The sequence below is a fragment of the Triturus cristatus genome, chromosome 4_2 (genome assembly GCF_964204655.1).
Source record: "Triturus cristatus chromosome 4_2, aTriCri1.1, whole genome shotgun sequence".
Lineage (NCBI taxonomy): Eukaryota > Metazoa > Chordata > Amphibia > Caudata > Salamandridae > Triturus > Triturus cristatus.
Window position 1 is genome coordinate 897,221,835 of NC_140586.1, and position 18,419 is coordinate 897,240,253.

The 18,419-nt window shown below is 43.9% G+C and overlaps 1 protein-coding gene across 2 annotated transcripts in view; it reads right to left on the reverse strand.

Moving 5' to 3' along the window:
• ARTN (artemin) overlaps positions 1–18,419 on the reverse strand; it is a 167,913-nt gene that overhangs the window by 47,223 nt on the left and 102,271 nt on the right. For both annotated transcript variants that reach the window (XR_014960726.1, XM_085602931.1), the window contains exon 2: positions 5,069–5,157. Coding sequence is in view for 1 of the 2 variants with exons in the window: in XM_085602931.1 (XP_085459057.1) it covers positions 5,069–5,143 (75 nt within the window). In the remaining variant the exon portion in view is untranslated. The remainder of the gene's footprint in view (positions 1–5,068; positions 5,158–18,419) is intronic.

An 18,419-nucleotide genomic window follows, 5' to 3' on the forward strand; every position in this document is an offset into this window, starting at 1 on the left:
CATTTGAGATGTCATCAGTGATGTCATGAGTGATGTCACTGACCATGTCATGAGTGATGTAATATGTGACGTCATCAGCAGTGCATTGCGGGCGCGCGAGTTATAGTTAGCTGAACTAACTATAATGGGGGAATTTCAATGGTTTTGTACAAGTGAAAAGTCCAGCTAACTATAACACCCCTGAAACCTATGGTTTTTTCAGTGAATTTCTTAGGTTTTTTAAATGCTAATTCCTAACTATAACGTGCCTGAAACCTATGGTTTTTTCTGTGAATATATATATATATATATATATATATATATATATATATATATATATATATATATATATATATATATATATATATATTCACTTAAAAAACCATAGGTTTCACACATGTTATAGTTAGCTGGACATTTCACTCATAAAAAACCAATGAAATTCCCCCGTTATAGTTACTGCAGGCAACTATAACTCACGCGACCGCAATCCTCTGCTGATGACGTCAGATATTACATCACTGATGACATATGTGTCTTTCTGAAAAATAAATATTTGTAATATATGTATAGCTAAAGATTAATGGAAGAAGACATGGGTAAATAAGTGTCTAAATACAGTATTAGCATCAGCAGAGGATTACGGTCGCGTGAGTTATAGTTGCCTGCAGTAACTATAACGGGGGAATTTCATTGGTTTTTTATGAGTGAAATGTCCAGCTAACTATAACATGTGTGAAACCTATGGTTTTTTAAGTGAATATATATATATATATGTGTATGTATGTATATATATATATATATGTGTATGTATATATATATATATATGTGTATGTGTATATATATATGTGTATGTATATATATATGTATATGTGTATGTATATATATATGTATATGTGTATGTATATATATATATGTATATGTGTATGTATATATATATGTATATGTGTATGTATATATATATGTATATGTGTATGTATATATATATATGTATATGTGTATGTATATATATATATGTATATGTGTATGTATATATATATGTATTCACTGAAAAAACCATAGGTTTCACACATGTTATAGTTAGCGGAAATTTTACTGATAAAAAACCAGTGAAATTGCCCCGTTATAGTTAGTGCTGGCAACTATAACTCACGCGACCGCAATCCTCTGCTGATGCTAATACTGTATTTAGACACTTATTTGCCCATGTCTTCTTCCATACATTTTTAGCTATACATATATTACAAATATTTTTTTTTCATAAAGACACATATGTCATCAGCAGAAGATTGCGGTCGCGTGAGTTATAGTTGCCAGCACTAACTATAACGGGGCAATTTCACTGGTTTTTTATCAGTAAAATTTCCGCTAACTATAACATGTGTGAAACCTATGGTTTTTTCAGTGAATTTGCAAGGTTTTTTAAATGCTAATTCCTAACTATAACGTGTGTGAAACCTATGGTTTTTTCAGTGAATTTGTACGGTTTTTTAAATGCTAAGTTACTTTACGCCATTCGAGGCGTGCGCGCCCACGTAACGCAGTTCGTTCCGTGCGCTTCGCTCACCGCGCGCCCACTTTACGCAGTTAGTGCCGTGCACGCACGGTGGGCACGCGGTGCGCTACGCGCACCGCGTGCCCACGTTACGCTAGATGGGCCATGTACGCACGATGCGCTTCGCGCACCGTGCGCACATGGAGGACATATGATGCACTTCGTTTTGAAAGGTAATATTTTAATTTTTCGTAATTTTTATAAGCCATGCACAAATGGTGCCCTTCGGGCACCATTTGCACACGGGGTGGAGAGAGTGTTGTTAATTTTTTCTTTTATTATTTTTGTTTAAAATATTTTGGTTTTTCACACCTCCGATAACCCCTCCACATTTGGTGGCCTGCGGCCACCAAAAGCACAGGGGGTGGGGAGAGTGTGGATAGTGTTTTTTTTTTTTTCATTTTTTACCGTACGGTAAGCGTAATCGGCAAAATTAGCGAAAAAATACAAATTACATTTTTGGCCTTGGGGGGTCTTTGGGGACTCCCTCAACATGGCTATGTGTGTGGGAGCTGTCTAAACAGCCCCTTTATATGTTTATTGGTTTTATTTAACAACCTAGCTCTCAGTGCGAGAGAGAAAATGGCGGCCGCCGCTTCCTGGTTTCGGCTGTTTCGAATGTTTACTAAGATCTAAGAGCCAATCAGAATCGCGCTCGCGCACGCCACCGTACGCGTACGGTAAGCTTACGGTAAGCGTACCGTAAGCTGGCTCAGATATATATATTGATTTAAAGGCTATTTTCTCAGAATCTACTGAACAGATTTACACCAAACCTACAAAAGGCACTTCCTTGACCTGAGGACTACCTCTCTGCCAAATTTCTAGTAATTCTGTTCAGCCGTTCGGGCTGTAGCCCTGTCTAAAGGTCCTATGGAAAAATGCATGGGAAAAACGCGTTTTGGGACCCCCCTTTTATCTCAGCCCCCGCTTGACGAATCCCCCCGAGACTTTCAGGGTAGGAGCGGAGCGTAGCGCCCCACCTATTTTGAGAAATTCGCGAGGATTCGTCGACCGGCGCCAAAGTTATTCAAAATAGAATGTTGCGGATTTCCTATGGAAAAGGGGTCCTAACTATAACTACCTACTGGCAACCGCCAGTAGGTAATATATATATACATATATATATATTTTTTTTTTCTTAAAGAAGAGATACTGATACACAGAACTTTTCAGCTCTTAACTGCCAAGTCACCCAGATGAAAGGTGAGCAGTGAAGAGCTGAAAAGCTGTGTGTATCAGTATCTCTTCTTTAAGAATTAATGGACAGTTACGATCAGGTGTTCTATCAGCCTCCAATTGACCCTGTTTTAGAATGTATGATAAAGCAGAGTGAATTATTAATGTTGTTCAGTTCAGGAGCTGATAACTAAAAACGTGTAGTAGTAAAGGCATTAAACTTTAAGTATGTTTTATAATCTGTAAATGGATAAGACACTCGATAGTACACTTGTATCTGAAATATTCAGTGTTTGACGGGAAGGGGAAATAGGGTTTCTTTATCAAGACCCCATGGTGTATCAGTGAGGATCCAGGACTCATCATTCATTGCCTAACAAAATCCTTCTTCAGATGCTAAACATGATTCACTCTCATAGATGACATCACTTACCGCAGAACTATACATTTCACATGCTCTCAGAGACTGTGCAACCGTATACCATCAGCGCGTCCTTCCACAGGCTTCTAGCCATAGATTCTCAATAAAAGGTGCTTCTCCTATGGTCATGCCCATTCAACGCCCAATGCCCTGGCGATGGTTTACTTTTGTGTATGACTTGTTGTACTAGGCCCCTTTGCTCTTCACATGCTCCGAGTAGCCATGCCTCCTTGTGTTGCATGCTTTACGTTTCTCAGCTTTTGCGCCCTTCATTGCATTTCCTATATCCATGCATTTAGATGCATGTTTCTCATTCAGAAACTTCTGCTTCATTTAGTATTAATGGCAATGTTTATTATAACGTTTACTTAATTATAGGTTTTAGTACAGCTATTGGTGATATATTATGCATTCATGTAAATTAGAACATCGAAATGTTGAGAGCTCCATTGTAGACAATGGAGTGGCTTTTAATCGCCGGTAGAGGCCCGGAGAACAACATTCTATTGTTGTTTTCATTTCACAGCTGTTGCTAAGAACAAAGGCCGGTCGGATCCCGAGAGGATTTAAATCCCCCGGGCTCCGAGAGGCCTTTGTTTTGACAAATTATAACATTCTGGCCTCTAGGGGTGGAATGTTCTAATAGCCTTAGAGCCCTGGATAGCGGGCTCTACCGGCCATTAAAGGCCACGCTCGCCTTTGGCTCAGGCTTTTAATGCTGTAGGGCATTTAATGGCCGGTAGAGCCGCTACGTAGGGCTCTAACGCTATGTTATAACATGTCTCACATTTTTATAAATGTGCACCAGAATTCAGAGGGTAATTATTGCATCTAGCATCATTAATCACAAGGTATGGCCTTTTCATAGGGACAAGAAAAGGATATTTCATTCTGATGCAAAAGCATTTTCAGGGAGTCATCTTTAGCTTTACTTGAGAAGTTCGAGAGGTGCAAACACCCCAGATGAATGCCATGAGCTCACAGGGCCAGCTTTATCTATGGCTTTCGCGGCTTAGAAGGCCAAAATCGAGCCAAGTCGCGACCTTCTCGCAACGCAGTAGCTGTTTGAAAATGACTATTATCCAAGAAAGGTATGCATGTCAGTGTCCATCTGAGAAACTCATATAGGAACTTTGGTGCAAGCAAGTTTTTGTTAGAGGCAAGAAAAGGGTGGTTACCCTAGATTGTTTTTTTTGTTCATCAAGATGATGTAATAAATAACATCTTAGCACCATCTAATATGTTGCTGTTTTTAATATACTGTTTAACCGAATGTTAAATTACAACCTTTTTATCTATTTATGTAGTGACATCTTTTAATATAGTCTGTACTAGATCAAGGCATTAGTTTTTGTAAAGCATTTTAAATATATAGTGTGGACTTCTTGGGTGTGTTGGACCAAAAGGGGCTCTAGAACTCACTGTCAATATAATGCAATATAATGATCCTGCAGCTTCACAGGACTGATCATTATCCTGTAAGCATCATCCTCAAGTACAGAGTGGAAGGTACAGGGGCTACAGTCTGCCTGACTTCCTGGCTCGAGTTGGTAAGTGAACTTCAGCTTGCACTTTCCAGAGTGTTTTGGGTGCCTACATCTGGGGCATTTCTGCTGGTAAACCTGAAAAAACATGTCACTTAGTTCAACTCCACAATCCTTTTTGGGCACAGTACTACATTCAGAATTTACAGTTTTCTCAAGCAATTGTTTTTTTGTGTGTAACTTGCAACCCTGGGGCTGATATGTTCAGAGTGATATATATATATTATTGTAGAACTATGCTCTTCACAGACAGATGGCCAAAGACTGCCTACATGTCTTTGTTTGGGCTCCTAGGCCCGCGTTCACAACCCACATGCATCTCTCGCTGAGGTCTCTTAGCCACAAAGTCCCAATGAGCATACTTCCCCTGCCATTGTACCCCGTGCTTACCTTACAGCCCTGGTGCTGGTTCTTCCCGGATGGGAATCCTGTTCCCATGAATTGCAGTTCCAGCTCCTGGATCATCGACTCCTTCCAATCTAGAAACACAAGGCAAGGCGTGAAATGGATGAAAGAGACTCTTGTGCAGTGAGTCACAAAGTCAGGCATCAAACATAAGGAGGAGATTCTTCTGCTAATAACAACAGAATACACAGGTTATGGGCCAGCTATCTGATTGTCTAGCATCCAGTGCTCTTCATGACCACTCTCATCCAGGCTTCCACACTTTACATAGTACATGTACTGTTGTGTGATCATTGTGGTCCCTGGCGGACTCCTTACCAAGTTACATAATCAGTTGGGAGGTATCTGGGTGACGTAGTGCATTCAGTTAACAGTTGCATGCCGAAGAATAATGACATGCGTTACTGAGCTCTCTGTGTGGCGTGGTCAATTGCATGCTCCAGTGCTGGGGAGGACACGACAGTCTAGACACAACTCTTACAGCTGCCACAGATAACATAAGATTGATCTGGGGCTCAGGAGACTCTGCCACCCTGATATTAATCGATCAGCCATATGCCAAACTTCCACATTTCCACACAATTCAAGGCTCAGTGTGTTGCTGACCCCACGCTCACCGACAGTTACAGGAAAAGGCAATGGCTTCGGACACACAGTTTACTACCCGTTGAGCGATTGTACAGAATGTAACTATAGAGAAATTATGTAAGCCGGTGAGGCAATTTTAGATGTTTGCCTGTGCGTGGAGTTTCTGCCAATACATATATCAGTGCAAGCTCTCCCAGGGTGTTTTCATTCTGATAAAAAAGAAAGGGCGTGCACCAGGAGGTGGTACAGCTATTATTGTAAAGAGGATCTCACGGCGACAGGAATAACACCAACAAACGTTGCCACATATCCACGCCTTATGTAATATGTCAATTTGTGCTCACTGGAACAGAAGTTTCTTACACTGATCACAGCGAGTGCCTCAAAGCGATAATACAAAAGAAGAGGTATTAACCCTTTCATCCACTCCAGGGAAACTTCACAAAGAGATGGTGACTAGTTCACTCTATTCATAAGAGTTGGGGTGATCACTTCGATGTATGGGTGTAGTAAAGAGACAGGGCAGACATCATCTGGAGAGCCTGGGTTCATGGTGTTAAGTGTCAATATAGTTAATTTACTGCTAACATGGTTATTTCAGTGAGGAGAGAATCACAAAGAAGAGATTAATAAGAATTTCTTGTCTCCAAGTACATTTTCTGGACTTTAGATTAAAAAAACCAGGGCAATTCTTCACAGAATTGTAGTGACGACAAACACTGTGGTTCTAAAAAGATGTTATGGTTTTAAATATTTCTCTGATATGATAAGAAGCCTTTCAACTTTGCCTATGAATATAGCCACATTTGGCTATAAATATTTGTTTCTTGTATAATTTCAATTCTACTTTGAAATTGAAGGCATCCTCCTTGGAATAAGTTGCTCTCTATTTGTGCTGTAAATGTCTTACTTTTAGGTGACAGAGTTGTAAAGAGTTGGGGAACCATTTATTCTGAATTGTATTTGGTGTTAATGTGGAGTTTTTCACAGGTGCCACCCTATCAAGTGCACTTGTTAAATTATCACCGACAGCTGTAAATGATCCTGCATTTGAACTAAAGTTCATGTTGTTAAACAATCCTTTACAAGAGCGCCCACCCATTGTTGAAAATAGAGAAGGTACATTGCTCTTTGTCTCTTTCGAAATATGAAAAATGATCAGTGCCGATCATAGGGATAAAGTTAGAGACTAATAATTATTTTATTGAGGCCCCATTTTGATTAGGAGTAGGGCACAAATTGTGAGTTGCTCTGTGGACAGTTTGGGAAACTCCAACAGAGCTCATGGATTTATAAAAGTCTGAGACTGCTGATCTTGTATATTATCCTTCTGAACACTGAAGTCACCTCAAAGAATCAGATTTGTAAGTTGCAAAAGAGCAGTACCTGTGAGTTCATAAAGTTGAGGTCGAGATTTAGCATATCGACTCGGTCTGTGATAGGCCACTAGGAATGACTGTGACAGTTCCGCAGAGAGCATAGAAGAGCCACCAGGTGGTCGCAATTGTGGCACTCACTAATTTTAATTTTATAATATAAACTATATAAACATTTTTTATAGCCTTCGGTCACAACTCTCCCTCTTTGGTGAGAACGATTGGCGAAAATTCTCAGGGACTGTATTACCTAAAAAGGGTTAGAGTTATCATTAACCAGGTTTCAGTTATACAGAATATGTGCCAAGCTTGCTGTTGAATACGTACCTGCATTTTGCTACTAGGTGCCAGTAAGGCGCACACAATAAGCCGTGCTCCTAATAGCCTTGAGTGGGAGGAGCCATTGCTTTTTACCGAGGTGGCGCAAGAGCTCTCCATAGGCTCTATCAAAGGTTTATGGTCCTGAGGAGAAGCTTATTACACCCATAAAAACACAGATTTTATTGTTTCCATTATTGTGCGAAGAGGAAGGTAATCTCGCTGGACGCAATGAAATAATGTCTGTGGAGGAATACCATATCCTACCTTGGAGTTCCAGAAAAGGTTTTGGCTGACTATTACCATGATGCAGATTGTTACAGTAGGGCTTGCCTTTGGTGTGCGTTCAGCTCAGCATGTCTGCTTCAGTATGTGTTTTTACCCTCACACATACCATAGGACTCATGGTCTTCAAGAAACTAGAGCGCCGCCTATCGAAATGGCAGATCAAAATAACTCCCCTAGTTATTGTCCCAAGATAGCGTATTCACTGCTCCAAACTCCCTCCACAAAACAAACACGTGGACCAGCGAGCAAGTATGATAATGCAGCAGGTGAATAGGCTAAGATTGGGGATATTATAAGCCGAAGTTCATTACAGTATTAAAAAGCCTAAAATGCCCGCCAAGCCAGTTGTAAAGTGCAATGTACCAATGTGCAAAATACAGTAAGTGCAGTTAAAATGTAGGTGATATTACCGCCAGGTACACATAAGTATGTTCAAGAAAAGGCATCTGTAGTCTCAAGAATCTTAACCTCAGTGGTCTAACGTAGAGGTCCCTAAATGATATATTTTTTGTAATATTTCTAAATAATATATTCTCAAATAGTAATAATATATTTTGTGTTTTAAAAGTCCAACAACATTCAAAGTTGTAGGGAAATTTAATGCAACCTTAGTTCACTCTCACTAATAATTAAGGGCCAGGTGTACAAAGTATTTTTAAGGTCACCTACAGCCCTATTCGCAGAATCGTGGAGTTAGCGACTCAAAAAAATTATTTTTGTAATTTAGAAACTCCAAACTGCAATTCCACAGAATTGCAGTCTGTATTTGCAATTCGGTATTTGGAACAAGCGTGTTTAGGGCGTCCCTCCCAAATACCGAATTGTAATGGTGTGTATTAATGTTTTGCTACCAAAATGCGGTCACTAAATATTAATATTTTACCGACACCTCAAAGAAGGTGGTAACCCATTCACAAAAGGGAAGGGGTCCCTAAGACGCCCCTTCCCCTTTGAGAATGTAAAAAAATATATTTTCCAGAGCAGGGGTTGGTCTTACGGAGCTACTCTTAAAAAAATTAAACTTAAGCGTTTCATATTTTTCTATTGAAATGCAGCCCTTCTTAAGGAAAACAGGCTGAGTTTCAAAGAAAAAAGATTGCTTTATTTGAAAGCAATCACAGACATGGTCGTCTGCTGACCCCAGCAGGTCACCATACCTGTGATGGTCATCATTCCTACCTACCTACATATCATTAATATGCATAATGGAGGTTGATTTGCGACCCACTAAATCTGAAGTTTTGTACATTAATGTAGCGAATACCAAAAGTGATTCAGTAAAATTTGCTATTTGGAAATCGCCATTCTTATTGTTCGTACATCTGGTCCTTGAGTAACTGACAAAGAAACACCAAGCATCCCAATGGAATGCATCAAATCACTCCCTCTTGAAAAATATAAACATAACACTTAAGTAAACAGGCTTGGGAAAATATTATTCATTTAACAAGCTTAAAACAATAAGATACAATTAACAATGATCTTGTTTAGCACTGTGTAGTTCCCACGTGTAACAAGGGATCGATGATTGATCTCATCATCCTATGGGGCTGTCTGGAGGCGGAAGTACCCTCCTAGTTAGTTAGTTAGTCTGATCTCCTCCGTACTCCTTTCTCGCCGACTCCCAACAAAATCTCAGTCAGTAGTGAATCGATAAATGTTAGGGGTGCGTGGTAAACTCCATTCCTCCAGCGGAGTTTTGCTCACTCCACGGTCTGCATTGAGGGCGTAGTTCCAGTAAACTCTGTCAACCGCCACATGGCGGAGTTTTTTCACACATGCGGCTCGCCAATGTTAAGTTCGCATCTAAGAAAATCAAGCACTAGACTGCCTCACGGTGAGATTTCTCACCAGGGGTGGTCGCGGCAGCTCGTGTTGACAAAGCTACCACTCAAGTAGAAAACCTACTCGAGCAGCAGAAAGAACCAGCAGCGTCTTGAGCACCGCATATTGCCTTTCGCGTTGATTGTACAGTGCAGGACAAGCTCCTGGTACTAAAAATCAGCATGAGTAGTGCAATGTACCAGAACTCTGCGGAATCTCGCTGACTTTTTAGGTAATTCAGCGGAATTCCACAGATCGAAACACTGCGAGTTCCACGCACCCCTATAACTATTCAGTTTAAATATGTGACACCAAAAACCTGGACCATGAGGAGTTCAGTCTTTTACCACAGATTGGCTGACTGAGTGAATTAATACCTCACACAGCACTCTTACGTGAGCCTGGGTGGAATGGACACGGCTGGACTGTTCACCCTCCTTGACACGTAAATCTTCTCATATCCTGCTCTAACGAGGTTGTTTTATTATGTCCTAGATGCGTTTGCTCCTTCAAGCTAAAGTAAAAAGAACTCAGAACCACAGCCCTCGTCTCTTGAATGCGACAAGGAAATTGTAGGGCTATTAAAAGAACGTGACTCCCCAAGCATTACAAAGCCCTTGTGTTTACTTGTAGAGCCAACAGAAGATCTTACAAGAAACGTATCCAGGACTCCACAGCCGCCTGTCTACGATAGCAGATAGACTCAGATACGACCTCCCCAAGAAAGCTGTCGGTTGTCTACAATTTGCAGCCTTCTTCGTAGAAACATCAGCTCCATATGATCACCTCTGCTCCCACCCCAGACCTCTTTAGAGATTCCTTTATATTGTACAAAACATCTCCATCTAGCTGGCAGTCTCTTCACCAGCTTTATCCAAAGTACATCCTGGAGTTCGTTTCTGCTGACAAGACTCCTGGCTACTCTACGGATCCCATCACAGCCTCGGTTGTTTCCTGCTAAATCCTCGAGGACAGAGCTTGTATATAACTCCCTGTCGCAGTCTAAGTTCCCAGACTGCCTCAAGTCTGTGAATCAAACCTCTCCATAAGAAAGCCAATGGCGACCCCAACAAGCTCAATCCTTACTGGCTCATAACTAGTCTTTTCCTTCTAGCCACAGCAATCAAACACTAAGGGCCATATTTATGACTTTCATGGCCCAGGGAGGCGCAGCAAGTTGTCTTGCCGCACTGTGCTGGCCTGTGTCACAGGGAAAGGGCAAGAATGCGCTGTATTTATGAAACAGCGCATTCCAGTATTTATCCCCTACGCTGGCGCCGTTTTGACAGCCTAGTGCCAATGCAGGCACCCCGTGTGTCATGTTGAGAGGGTGCCTGCGTGTTGGCAGGATTGTTTTTGTGCAGGAAGGGACAATCCCGAGAGGTTTTTTCCTCTTTCTAAGTGTGCTGCATAATGAAGTACACATAGAAAGAGTAAAAAACGAGAAGAAATAGTTATTTCTTCTTATTACATCTCACCTGGGGCGGCGTAAGGTTTTGGCGCATTCCCAGGTTTGTGTGGCTTTGTAAGTCTGGAGAGTATCAAAATCCATGGGTGTTGCATGAGAACACCCACTGCAATGCCACGGAACGCCTTCCTAGCGCACAGTAAGGCATTGCGGCAATTTGCGCTGCCTTGCCTTACTCCACATCTCTGAGGCCATTCAGAGCAATGTGGCTTTACCTCACCTCACAAATATGATTTTGGGATTTTCACTGCCGGAGCATCACAAAACGTAAACCTGCAGTGGTGCAGAGGGCTCTGTAATATGCCCCTTGGTTTCAAATGTGACTCCTCAAAAGCATCACAGAGTTCATCCCAGACGCAGCACTCCAGACGAGGAATCGAGTTGTGGTCCTCTCCACATCAGACTATGCGAATGCCCCTCTGGACACGCTATTTAAGATCCACCTTTCCCCATTCGATGCCACCCTTCACACTGTGTCCTGCCTGGCACCATTCCCTGGTATTCACCTCTCTTGGGTTGTTCCTAATCGAAGCCTGGTGCATCTTCAAACCCACCTTCCTAGTGCACAGAATACTTTACTCTGGTTCATCAGCATGGATGTCATTTAGGGTAGACGTTGTTTGGAGCTGCTCCATTTTCCTGGTTTTCTGTTAAACTTGTTATTACACACATAGTGAATAATATTATTCACTGTTTGTGTAATAAAAATGGAGTATAATTAGCTGGAACATGACCCAATCCAACAGCTAAGTTATATAAAAAACTGCTTTTAAATTAATGTTGTATGCATGCTTCTAGGCAGTGCTTTAAATGGGCCGGTACTCACTGGTACTGAGTATCGGCACTTTCGAATGCTATTGCAGTCAGTACCGGCACTTCTCTGTAGCCAGGGAGAGTACCGGTACCCTGATCCACAGCACGGCGGGTGCAGGTTAGGTTTCTCCTCCAGTGCAGGGCAGATTCCGCTCTGCTTCCGAGGAGCGTCATTATTTGTAATGAGTTAATCTGTTTTATTGACATAAACGCATTTCTCGTGCGTTTTGATATGTGCAGCAACTGGTTCAAAAGTCATTATGTATGATCATATCTTGCCCTTAGCCCCGCCCCTAGCCCCTCCCACTTGCCACACCACTATTTTAATGAGTACCTGCACTTATTTTTTCCCATGTAAAGCACTGCTTGTAGGTGAGTTCTTTTATCTGAGAGGGAGTGCGAGAATGTGTGTGATTGGTTAACTTGTGTGTGAGTCAAAGTAAAGGCCAAATGGTGTGTGATGTCCCTTCTGCTACCGCTGGCCTTTTGGTGAACTTACACCCATGTTCATCGGGGACTTTGCAGAAACAGAAGTGTTATCTGATACATGTTGAACCCCGCGTAATAAACACACCTTGAGGACAGAGCTCCCCTCCTTCCAGAACTGGCGCAATCCCGATTCTGGGTCCCCAAAATATTGAAATCTCTCGTTCCCTGGCTTTCAAAACAACGTTATTGCTCTGGGTATCTGGCCTTACAGCGCTCTCTACATCACACGTAGCTTCTTAGCGCTAGCCGTTTTCGGCATTACCTCTCCTTCTAACCCCGTCACTTCACTCCAGTGTAACTTCAGTTGCCTGGCTCCCGTGCTGACACCACTATATTACTCTGTTTGTTCCGGGCTCTGTTAGAGCACCCACCCTTCTGATTCTATGTAACCCCTCTCCCCCTCCACCCACGCTCTCCTTTTGAACTTAGAACTTCACTCTCATATCAAAGCAACGAAGCCTGGTTTATTTTCCCTTTTGTTGGGGATCTTCCGTCCTACCTTTGTAAGTTTTACCACTATTGTTTCGCACCTGTTTTCGCCTCTTTGTAAAGTGCGCTGGTGCCGTCCTTGCCTCGTTCGCGTTTAGCAAGAACAATGTACACATAATTCATACCGACAAGTAACATGTTCAAAGGTCTGCTACAAACAACACTTAAACTCTACTAGAATCACAGGAGACATTCCAAGACGACAAAGCTTCTCAACCAACAGAGACGAACACATCGCAAGCCAAACAAAACTATAAAATCATAGATGCACAACATTCTAACTTGACATAAAATAACATTCAGAAAATACACCACATACACTCTTCCAGCACCAGGATGCAGGCCGCCTACATTTTCACTACTCCCACGTTTCAGGCTTTTTTCGTTGAAATGTCCAGGATGCTGTTCACACAATCAGAAATGTCTATTTCCCACAGTATGCTTTATAGTATTGTTCCAAACGTTCAAAGAGATCACCTTTTTAGGGGCCTCCTAGATAAACACCTAAATTAGGTTTATTTTGATGCGAAATAACACACCAGTCCTCTAGCGCTTCCATTATTTTATCATGTCATGCACTGTTGATAAAGATTACAAATTGGATTTCTTATATGTTTTCGCTCCACCATGGGACCAGCGTCTTAAACCCACATTCACACATCTGTGTCATAAACACAGCACACGTGAGAGAAATGCTCACTTATTACAGAAGGAACTGGGGTACGCACAGCCTCACTGATGTATCCAAATGCGTGGAATCCACGGGCACCGCGTGAAAGGGAAATGTGCATTGCGAATGTGTGCGTAGAGATGTGGTGTTGGGACGGAAGTCTTCGGCATGTCTCTGGAGAGAGTGTACTTCCAGACTTCCAGGAACGCATCAACGCACACAACGGCAAAGAACTCTTGGCCGTGGTCAAAAATTTGCCAAAACCAACACTGAGACAGCTGACATTCCCCCTCTCAAGACCTCTGCGACAACCTCACCACCTTCTTCCATCGCAAGAATAAGGAGATCTACGACAATTTCACAACCCAAGACCTAGTCACCCCACCCGCAACCACCGCACCCACTGGCTCCATACCCTAGCAGACTTTGCCCAACTGGACTACCCTTACCCCTTACGACACCCTCAGGATCATGAAGAACATCCACTTCAGAAACCCCTTGGATCGCTGCTCTCATATCATCCTTGCCCAGAGCCGGCACCTGCATCGCCCCCAACTCTGCCGCCCTATCAACTGCTTCATCGAGTCTGCCACCTTCCCCAAAGACTGGAAGCACGCAGAGATCAACCCACTGTTGAAGAAACCCTCAGCCGACCCGACGGACCTTAAGAACTACAGACCCATCTCTCTGCTCCCCTTCACAGTCAAAGTCATGGAGCAAGCTATCAACACCCAACTCTTCGAGTTCATTGAAATGAACAATATACTGGACCACTCCCAATCGGGCTTCAGAAGCAACCACAGCACTGAGACCGCTCTTCTCGCCACTACAGATGACATTTGCACTCACCTCGACTGAGGCGAAACTGCTTCCCTCATCCTCCTGGACCTCTGAGCTGTCCTTCTACACCGTCTTCCACCACACCCTCTGCACAAGTCTCCACGGTGCTGGCATTTACAACAAATCCCTAGAATGGATCCGCTCCTTTCTCACCAGCTGAGCACAGAGAGTCAGACTTCCACCGTTCAACTCAGAACCCACGGAGATCAGCTGTGGAGTGCCTCAGGGATCCTCCCTGAGCCCCACCCTCTTCAACGTCTACATGGCCGGCTTGCAGCTATCGGCAGAAGCCACAGACTGAACATCATCTCCTGCGCTGATAGCACACAGCTGATTCACTCCCTCATAGATGAACCAACAGCCACCAAGAGCAACTTCCAAAACGGGATAAAGGCAGTGGTTACCTAGATGAAAGATAGCTGCCTCAAGCTGAACTCCGACAAGACAAATGTCCTCATCCTGGGCATCCCCCCTGGGATGACGCCTGGTGGCCTGCAGTGCTTGGAACCCCCCACACATCCATGGACCATGCACAAAACCTTGGCATCATCCTGTTCTCTTTGCTCTCAATGAACTGTCAAATCAACTCTGTGTCGTCGGCCTGCTTCCACACGCTCCACCTGCTTCGTTAGATCTTCAAGTGGATCCACACTGAGTCCAGGAAAACCGTCGCCAAAGCGCTCGTCAGCAACAGACTCGATTACGGCAATGCACTCTATGCCGGCACCACCAAGAAACTCCAAAAGAAACTGCAGAACATCCAGAAGACCTCCCCCAGACTCATACTGAATATCCCACACCTCAGCCACTTCACTGGCCACATGAGAGACCTTCACTGGCTACTAATCAACAAAAGAATTACCTTACGGCTCCTCATGCATGCCTACAAAGCTATCTACAATGTCGGACCTGCATACCTCACCACGACCTCTCCTTCTACACTCCCACCAGACATCTCCTCTGCGCCTAACAGGCCCTGGCCACCATCCTACAGATCCGAAAGAACACGGCTGGAGAAAGATCCTTCTCCTACCTCGCTGCAAAGACCAGGAACTCCCTGCCTCTGCACCTCAGGCAATCACCATCGCTGCTGCAATTCTGGCAGGACCTCAAGACCTGGATCTTCGACTGAACCACAGATCCACCCCACCCCTCCCCCCCAGCGCCAGAAACCTGATTGATTGATGATTTATGCTGATCTCCAGGCAAGTCACTTAAACGTTACTGTATAGTTTCAAGATCCTTACCTCAGTGAGCATAACAATCATACCTGTCCACTGAGGGGCTCCCTGTTTACATGGATTGAGACCTTAGAGCTTGGCTCTGAGGTCGAGGGGAGGCATGCATAGTGCACCCCGATTTCACAGAGAGTGGCTACTGTCCTCTCTGTACACAGGCTTTGATAGACTGACAGTGGTGACTGCAATAAATTTATAGTCATGGGTATCGGTATCCCTGTATTTTAACAAAGGTGGACGACTAGCCACTATTCTGATCAAGTCTGTGCAGTCTCTCATGCCTGTGGTCCTGTTGCCTTTGTCTACCTGGCATGTGTTTGAGAGCCCATGGGTGAACTGGGCAAGGATGGTGAGTTGAGCCGTTGTGTGTAAAGTGAACTGGTCTTCTGAACATTCCAGATCCCCATGCCCCTCCCAATTCCTTGGACAGGCCTGGCAGGCTGGGGGTAGACACTCACTCTTATCTGTGTTTAACTGCTATAACCCTGCTAGGAGGGGCCCTTTCTGTTGGTAGATGGTCAGTCCCCCGTGGTCTGGAGTTAATTAAAATTCCCCTCTGGGTTATAGCCCGAGCTGGTACAAGGGAAGACAGTAGATCATCCTTTGCATGCTTTGGACACTTGGCGGAAACGCGATAAATGTACCTCTGTGATTGGAGGGGCACCTAGGATTCAAAAGTAGCAGACACTCTGTTTTGATCAGCCTATCAATCAGAGGTGATAAAAATCTAGCCTTAGCGGTCAGTTGGGGTTCAAGACTGGTCTATGATCTGAAGAGGCGGCTCACACCGCCCAAGTAAGCCAGCCGCAACATGCGTTGTGAAGGCAAGATAAGAAGCTTGCTCACCACGTCTGGAACAAGAGTACATTTTCTCTATGCCTGATGGATAATCTGCAAATGAATGTGCTAGTTTGACGAGGAGGAGAGCATCAGCAGCATCGGGGAGAGGACCAGCTGTTCCTGTGAGGCTTGCAGAGCTGGCGCTTTGAACAAGGAAATTGCAGGCAAATGCTCAAGATAAGGAAGCTTGCAGCACATCAACGGAGGCAGATGGAGATGGGGAAGCTAGATCCCAGTCCTTGAAGGAGAGATTGCTTTGCCCAGACCCCTCCCCGGTGCTGTGGAAGCCTGTGTGGAACTTCCAGTTGCAATCTGTAGCTGATGAAGAATGTCCTGTGGTACAGCCCCCCACCTTTCTTGTGGTGAGATCTGGGGGTATCAGGGTGTACGGGCACTCTGGCCAGCCACTACCCTCCTACAGCTAGCCAGTGGCTACTGAACTAGTGGGACTCCAGTAAACTATGCCAAGACATCAGGCACCTGTGATCAGATCCCTGATGCCACTAGAGCTGTGGCCTCGCTTAGGACGGGAGAGCACTTCTGTTTCTTTGGGTGGTGGGTTAAAGGGTTGATCAAGAACATTTGGCTTCACATCAAATGCTGACACTACCTCATGGCTCTATTGAATGAGAGCAACTCTGTGCAAGTTGACCTATTAGATGCAATGCTAATTGTGTGTCTACATGGTTTTTTTTATAATCAATTTTATTGATTTAAAATCACACCAAAACAGTACATTGGTAGCAGAATCAAATACATTATGACGAGTGTCTACAGCCACACAACTGGGGACAAGGGAGCATAAGGCATACTGCAGGGTAAAGTAATGCCCCGACATGAAGCCTACACGTCCGCAACCCCCTTAGGGAACTAGGTTGAACCATTTGCCTCACACCTTCTGAAAAAGTTCAGGACAGCCACGAGCTTCAAAGAGGGATTCCTCTTGGGTCCCACACCAGTCAACCCCCCGTTTCCACCGCCTGACACTAGGAGGCTTGGCCTGGGACCAGAGTGCCATAATGTCTCGCTTCGCCACCGCAACCGCTGTTCCGAGAAAGCGCTTATCTGCTCGGGAACCGTCTAAGTCGTCAAACACCCCTAGGAGCAAGCGCACCGGGTCGTGTGGGACCTCCCACCCCAGGGTCAGTGTAAGTTCCAACTCCACCCCTGCCCAAAACGCCGCCAGGACTGGACATAGCCAGACCATGTGGTAGAAGTCTGCAGGAGCGTGATCGCATCGTGCGCAATTGGGGGAGGACCGCAGGCGGGCACCGTAGAGACGCGCAGGGGTGAGATATGCCAAGTGCAAGTAATAGAGTTGGACTAACCTCAGCTTAGAGGAGGTGTCTACATGTTAACTGTATTTTTATAGTGTTTAGCGTCTAGGCGCTATAATATTGTTTGGGTCAGAACTCTAGCACAGAGAGTTGTAGAGACATCTTGTTTTCACTGTTTATCCTAGTTTTATGTGCAGTATATTTCTCTTGTGTGTCAGGGATATCTTAAGGAACGGGGGGCATAGGGCCAATGGAATTTTGGGGGCCCCTGTTCTGAACAGCTTTGAATATATGATCTAATTTCAGCTCTTTCGTGCCCTCTCTGACCTGGTCTGTGACTATGCACATGCACACTCTCCTAAATTCTAAATGTGTTTAATACTAATATTCAGAAATAGTGAAATGTGTTTTCAATGTTGTAGCACAGCAGCAGCTCACTAATATTACTGAAAATACTCTGTGAAACCCTTCCATTTCTCATGTTTTGAGCTAAAAGAAACTTTTTATGCATGTTGCATAAAACATAAACACAACATTTCTCTGCAAAATGTCTAAAAAGGACTCCCACACATCACCCACATGAAAAATAAATTAAAGGAAAACAGGATTCAAAACAATCTGTTAAAGAATTATTCAAGGTCACCAGGGCAAGACTCTGCAGAGCAGAGCTGGCTCTATCAGGGGTCCCCTGAAAGACTGGGGCCCTGGGCCCCACTTTGCCCATGCCTCAAAACCTCTCTGTTGTGTGTATTAAAGTACTTTTCTTGTATTAAAAGTAAAGCACTGACTGGACATTGATTTTATCAGCCGGTAGTACG